The sequence below is a fragment of the Lipotes vexillifer genome, unplaced genomic scaffold (genome assembly GCF_000442215.2).
Source record: "Lipotes vexillifer unplaced genomic scaffold, Lipotes_vexillifer_v1.1 scaffold70, whole genome shotgun sequence".
Classification (NCBI taxonomy): domain Eukaryota; kingdom Metazoa; phylum Chordata; class Mammalia; order Artiodactyla; family Lipotidae; genus Lipotes; species Lipotes vexillifer.
This window is the reverse complement of record NW_006789896.1, coordinates 549782-556756: the sequence shown is the minus strand read 5'-3', so window position 1 is coordinate 556756 and position 6975 is coordinate 549782. Positions and strand designations below refer to the sequence as shown.

The following is a 6975-nucleotide window of genomic DNA, read 5'->3' as shown; positions in this document are numbered from 1 at the left end:
GTTTTAAAAAACTCTGATATTTAATTCTCTTTAAGGATGTAAATTCTCTTGAAGGAAAATGTAAAGGGCACAGTGGAAGGCATATCTGAAAATTAAACTTTAGGCACTTTCTGGGAGTGATACCCAATACTGTGAAAGTGAGCTGAAGACCCACCACTAGGTAAGCACATTAAGACTAGGAAATCCATAACCACTAACTCTAGTTTAAGCTGCACTTATACAATTTTTCAAGAGCCATAAGTACACCAAAGTCACTAAGAAAAACAGTAACAGAACGTTTAAAGTATCTTTTTGTGTGTGTGCCTCAATGTTCAAAGAGTGTCCTAAACAATCTGGGTGAAAATTTTCAACTCCCAACTCTTTAATAGGGTATGTTTCCAAGTAAACTAAATAAAAGCAATAGAATAAAAGTGATAGGAAGGGGCTTCCCTGGTGGCGCAGTGGTTGGGAGTCCGCCTACCGATGCAGGGGACACGGGTTCGTGCCCTGGTCCGGGAGGATCCCACATGCCGCGGAGCGGCTACGCCCTTGAGCCATGGCCGCTGAGCCCCGCAACGGGAGAGGCCACGACAGTGAGAGGCCCGCGTACCGCAAAAAAAAAAAAAACAAAAAAAACAAAAAAAAAAGTGATAGGAAGAGGTGGTACAGGAGCTTTAGGGGAAAAAGTCTCAATTATCTAGCTTATTTTGATAAAATGTACAAAAAACCAAATTCACATCTCTTAAAATATATTAAATAATCAGAGGTCAAGATAGTTATCCATAAAAATGTCACATCATTCAGTAGTTAGCTCCTTTTTCTTTAAACAGTGGAATCGAAGCCACTACTTGAGTTATAGATTTTTTTGTGTGCAAGAAATTTCACCAAATTTGTTCTCAACACTACATTCAGCCAAAAGCTACTTGGCACTTACTGTCATGAAGATGTAGCAAGAGATGAGTTTGCCAAATTTTCATCAAGATTAGATCAAGTTAAGATTTTAGTACAGTATACTCTGCTCAGAAATAAACTAATATGATCCATAATTTCTCTGAAATATGCAACATTGCATTTTCTCACAGAACATTATAAATTTCAGTGTGAAGGATGCCAACCCAGAAGCACTGCTGACCTGGCTTGCGTAAAGGTACACCCATAAAACTGCCTGAATTAAATATGTAAGAAAAAGAAAGAAAGAAAAGAAACTTGGTTTGTTTTGGTTGAGAACAATGAGTCCAAAAAGATCTTTAATTCCTGGAGCTTCAAATTGAAGAAAGGACTGAAATGTTCTTCATGTACCTTTTCATCCAAGTTGCTTCCCGTTTGAAGAACTAAGAAAACACATTCCACACTGTATTCTTTTTGAGGATTCTATGAAACTTAGGTTCACCATCATAGCACAAGGGTATGTGCTATAGAGTAGCTAAAATCCGTAAAAAGGAGACCACGACTACACAAAATGTCTGTCCAGTGCCCAAGGTGAGGGCTTCAAATGGAATCATTTCCTTTCCTGCTGCTCGGTACACTCCAGCAATTGCTGCACCTGTTCAAAAATTCAAGAATATTTTTTTTAAAAAGGTTAATATAATCAGGAAAATACAGCACTTAAAATTCTACCAGTAGAATGTTCTAAATTTTTTACATTAAAATTTAGACATTACAGAAATGTTTTGTTTTGTCTATTCTTTTTGCTGACTACTCTAGATTTTAAGTATTCCTTATATGGTTTGCAAATCACTGACAAGTGTTTTTAGGTGTTGAAAAGTGAATCCTTTAAACTGAGAGTCTCCTAGATTTATTGAATAGAATCACCTGGAAGTCATAGCTGAAATCACAAAGACGGCGATTTCCACATAACTTGATTACAAACTCAAAAACATCTCTTATTCCGCATGCATTTGGCAGGTACCTAACAAACTCTTGGCAATAAATGACAAAGAATCTTCCCTGTGGGACTGAGCAAGAAATATTTCAGAAGCAGCCACAGGGAAACCCCACTCTACTTTGTACTATACTATACTCAGAGCTCCTCACAAGAAATGGATGGAGAAAGGGGTGGTAAAAGGAAAAGAGGGGGACCCTAAGCCTATCAAGTTGCTATTCATTCAAAGGGCAAGAGGTGAGGGATACTTGGGGAGTCCTTTCTGTTACCCAAATCATTAATGTTTTTATTATGTTAGTCACTGTAACTTCCTAGAAGTTGAGTAAATAAAACAAACATCTCTCTCTACCCAGGTATCCTGAATTGCTCACAGGGACTCAGCATTGTACAAAGAAAGTCAAGATTTCAATAGTTTGAAAATAACAGATCCAAACATCTCAGATGACCGCCCTGCCGCCCCCCCGCCCCACCTCAAAATGCTCCAAACAGAATTCTCCTTGGTCACAGAAGCTAGCTGGAGACACAAGACAGAAACACAAACACAAAGTAGATTTTGAATAATGCAAGATGAAATACAGTGTGTCAATCAAGTGTCTACACCTTTTGGGCTTCCCTGGTGGCGCAGTGCTTGAGAGTCCGCCTGCCGATGCAGGAGACGCGGGTTCGTGCCCCGTTTCGGGAAGATCCCACATGCCGCGGAGCGGCTGGGCCCGTGAGCCATGGCCGCTGAGCCTGCGCGTCCGGAGCCTGTGCTCCGCAAATGGGAGAGGCCACAACAGTGAGAGGCCCGCATAACGCAAGGAAAAAAAAAAAAAAAAAAGTGTCTACACCTTTTGCAAATGTGATGTGATGGTATATTGACATATTTTAAGGAGAAGAAAGAACAATACTAATCAATATCTGTGTTGGTTGCCAGGAACATTTGTGACTTTGAAATGCCCACCGCCAGAGGCAATGCACAAACACTGTGCTACTAACATCTGAAAGGCACATGTTCCATTGGGCCCCTTTGTAATTTGTCTCCAAAAAAAGTGGGTTGAGTCAGAAGAAGCTTAAAGAAGTTGAACTGGGTCCCAAAGTGGGATTTGGATGATTAAGGGAAGACAGGAAAAAGCAAACCAGAAGGAGCAGCAAAATGGGAAGGGAACAGATTGTATGCACTAGAGTCGAAGAAGGACATGAACGCGACATTTACTGCACAATTACTATATGGTAGATATTCTGGTTAAGTATTTTATATTCACATTTTTTCATTTAGTCATCACACAGCATCCCTATTTTACTGATGAGAAATCTGAAACAGGTCCTGGGGGCCAGTAATCCAGCAAGGAAACTGGAGCAGAGGGTCTCTAAAGATAGCAGTAGGTGATTCAGTTAAAAATATTTTTTAAGGCCCGTTATGGAAACTCCTTAATGCAAACAGGAGAAAACTGGCTTCCTCCCCCATGTTATCACAAAGGTTTCATCATCTGTGGAACACAGAGAAACTAGGCCACCCTGTCCCCAAAAAAATCCCTCAAGTCAAAGAGAGAGGGAGATTTCTGCTTGAAGCTCAAGGTTTAAATTCACAGTGAAAAAAATTTATGTTTACATGTACACCTAGAAAAAAGTCTGAAAGCACATACCAAAATGCAAACTGTGATACCACTCAGGAATGCAGTAATGGAGGATTTTTATTTTTGCTTTCTTATAATTTTTAATTTATATAGAATATACATTTTATATTCATTATGAGCTTAAAAATGATTTAAACTTATTCTCATCCTTTTGACATGAGCAAAAGCCACAACTCCCCCCAAAGAAACACCAGACAGGTAAAAATAATTTATAATTATGAATGTTACTCCAATTCTTATTCAGAAAGTCCTGAGAGGGAAAAACAACCAGGTACTTTTCTAAATAATTCTTGTCATTAGAATTATTCTTCCATCCTTAAAATAACTACACCTGGATGAGTGGAAGTAATTTGTTAACCAGCTTGCAAGTTCACAAATCAGTGAAGTGACAGCTGAAGAGAAAGGAGCAGTAGCTTCCAAAAAGACAAATATCTTCTTTTGCTAGTGACCTATTTCACAAGATCTATCTCACAAAGCTTAACATGGCTTCCCTGAAGCCAGCGAGACAAAATCTGACTCAGTAAGTCAAAGATGTTAGCCAAATAAGGGGGGACTGGGGTGAGAAAAACAACAGGATCTGTGGTTAAAAATCACTCTTTCTTCTTCATCTCATTGAGACATGTTTCTAAAATGGTTCCTAAAATTAACTAACTAGTCAAATGAAACATTTTGACTGTATTTTAATGTCTAACATACTTGTCAAGATTCCAGCAGTAATTGGTCCCACGATGCCCATCAACAGGATGCTTACAGACATGAACCTACCATATTTGTGATGTCTGAGGGTAAAGAGGGCCAGTAATCCAGCAGGGACATGAAAGAAGAGAGAGGACACCAGTGCCCACAGGAACACACCATACCACATCTCTACAAGGGAAAGCAAAGAAAGGTCGTACATCACTGCCTTTCCCAGTGCAATCATTACAAAGGGGTAGTCACCATGCCCAGTTATTTCATTTTCAAAACCATTCAGTTGCAGTGGGGGTTCATCAGTCAAATATCCAAACACTGATGGTTTGGGAGAGATAAGTAAACTATGGCCACCATCTGTTTGTGTACATAAACTCTTGCCATGCCCATTCATTTAAGTCTTGCCTATGGCTGTTTTCAAGCTACAAGAGCAGGGCTGAAACAGTGACAGAGACCATATGACCTGCAAAGCCTAAAATATTTACAATCTGGCCCTTTACAGAAAAGGTTGGCCAACCCCTGACAAGCTACCTGTACTCCCAAACACTGAAGAAAAGGTTCACCCAGATTTGAAAATTCACTTAAATGATTTCCCTCCCATAAGGACAAATGTAAGTACCACTGACAGGGTGCTATGCAGTCAATGCCTGATGACCATCCCTGCCTTCTTGATTATTCAGTCATCTCAAATGGAAAAGCTCTATATACAATTACATTCATTCATCAATCATTTTCAAGACAATGCAGTAAATATCAACCCATCACCTCCTATTAGGGTATCAAAACTCTTTAAGACATGAAATAAATACCAGAATATGTAAATGTTTCGCTTAAAGACAAATGGCAAGTGAGAGGGCTGATTAGAAGAGGAGCTGGTTCCTTCAGAGAACCTCTATCCCTCTTAGGATGACAGTAACTCAGGAAACATTAAGATATTTGTCCAACAACTATGTATACAAACCTATGCATGAGATATCTTGGAAAATACAAAAAAAGGAGGAGATACCATCCTGCCCTCATGACTTTACGATTTAGCAAATGGCAGACATAACATTTTCCCCCAGTGGGCCCAGGCATGGCTTCAGAATTCTCAAGAGAGCTCTTTACCCATATATGGATATAATGAAGGTGTCACACTAGATGAAATCTGTTGTCCATCCCTGCACTTGAGGCAGGTAAATACCAGGCAATTTTAAAGATCAGTCAACAGCTCAACTGGGGTTTCTGCACCACAGCACTATTGACGTCTGGACCATTTAACTCTTTGTTGTGGGAGGCTGTCGACTGTAGGATGTGGAGCAACACGCCTGGCCTCTACCCTCTGGATGCTGGTAGCACTCTCCCGTTGTGGCAACCACAATATCTTGACATTGTCACACGTCCCCTGTGGGCATAATTACCCTGGTTAAAAACCGCTGACCTGACTGAAGCAAAGAGTTTTTAAGAGTAACAGTAGTTAGGATGCAAAGATGGGGTCACATTACAGGGGGCTTTGAAGGCCAAACTAAGGACTTCAACATGTGAGCCCTAGAAGGTACCATCAAAGGTTTTTTGAGTGGTAAAGGGTTGTCAGCACAGGACTTCACAGGTGGCACCTTACGCTCCCAGTAGGAACACAAACTAGAAAGCCAACTCTGGAGGGTAAACTGGAAGTGTGTATCCAAAACAGTCAACTGTGCACACCCTTTGCCACAGTGATTTTACTTCCAGGAATACACAAGGGCAAGGACAAGGTCACGAGGTTCCTGGCAGCACTGTCTGTACTGGCAAAAACTAGACACCAACTGCATGTCTGTCGATGGAGGACTTGTGAAACCTGTTATGGTGTATCCACATAATGAAACGTTACACAATCAATAAAAATAGGAGCAGCTCTTTAAACACTGATGGGGTAAGATGTCCAAGCCACAGTACGAAGTAAAAAAACTTAAGTTTCAGAATAATATGTAGAATAAGATCCTGTTTCTGTGAAAACAAAAAACAAAAGAAACAAATGTGTGTAAATGCTTCTGTCTACTCAGAAGAGTCTGGACATATGTTTATTTAATAAATATTTACAACATGCCCAGGCACTGTTTTAAGTGCTTGACAAATAGTAACTCATGTAATTCTCAAAGTAGCTCTATGAAGCACATATTAATATCTCTGACTCTTGGTTGAGGAAACAGAAGCAGAGGGAGGTGAGGAAACTTGCTGAAGCCCACACTGCAGCACAAGGCAGAGCCCAGGTTGACCCATGCTGGAAGCAATGCCCTCATCCTCTGTGCCACCTCTTATATATATTAAGATATAGAAAATTGTTATTTCTGGGGAATAGGATAGGCTGGGGGAGGGTTTATGACCATTCACTTTTTACTTTGATAAAACAAACAAAGCGGGGGCTTCCCTGGTGGCGCAGTGGTTAAGAATCTGCCTGCCAATGCAGGGGACACGGGTTCAAGCCCTGGTCCGGGAAGATCCCACATCCCGCGGAGCAACTAAGCCCGCGAGCCACAACTACTGAAGCCCTCGTGCCTAGAGCCCATGCTCCTCAACAAAAGAAGCCACCATAGTGAGAGAGAAGCCTGAACACCACAAAGAAGAGTAGCCCTTGTTCGCCGTGACTAGAGAAAGCCCGCGCACAGCAACAAAGACCCAATGCGGCCAAAAATAAATAATAAAAATAAAAAAAAATTTTTAAAAAGCTTGGGAATTCTCTGGTGGTACAGTGAATAAGACTCCACGTTCCCAATGCAGGGGGCGCACGTTCAATCCCTGGTCAGGGAACTAAGATCCCACATGCCATGGGGCACAGCCAAAAAACCGGGG

General features: G+C 40.9%; 1 protein-coding gene across 2 annotated transcripts in view; it reads right to left on the bottom strand.

The window, feature by feature from the left end:
• Positions 1–1391: 1391 nt before the first annotated feature.
• Positions 1392–6975, bottom strand: part of TMEM170A (transmembrane protein 170A) — a 15911-nt gene continuing 10327 nt past the window's right edge. The window contains exons 2-3 of one of the 2 annotated variants that reach the window (XM_007462927.1): positions 4174–4344; positions 1392–1522 (exon numbers count right to left, since the gene is read on the bottom strand). In XM_007462927.1, the coding sequence (XP_007462989.1) occupies positions 1392–1522; positions 4174–4344 (302 nt within the window). The remainder of the gene's footprint in view (positions 1523–4173; positions 4345–6975) is intronic. The other variant, XM_007462928.1, reaches the window with a different exon arrangement.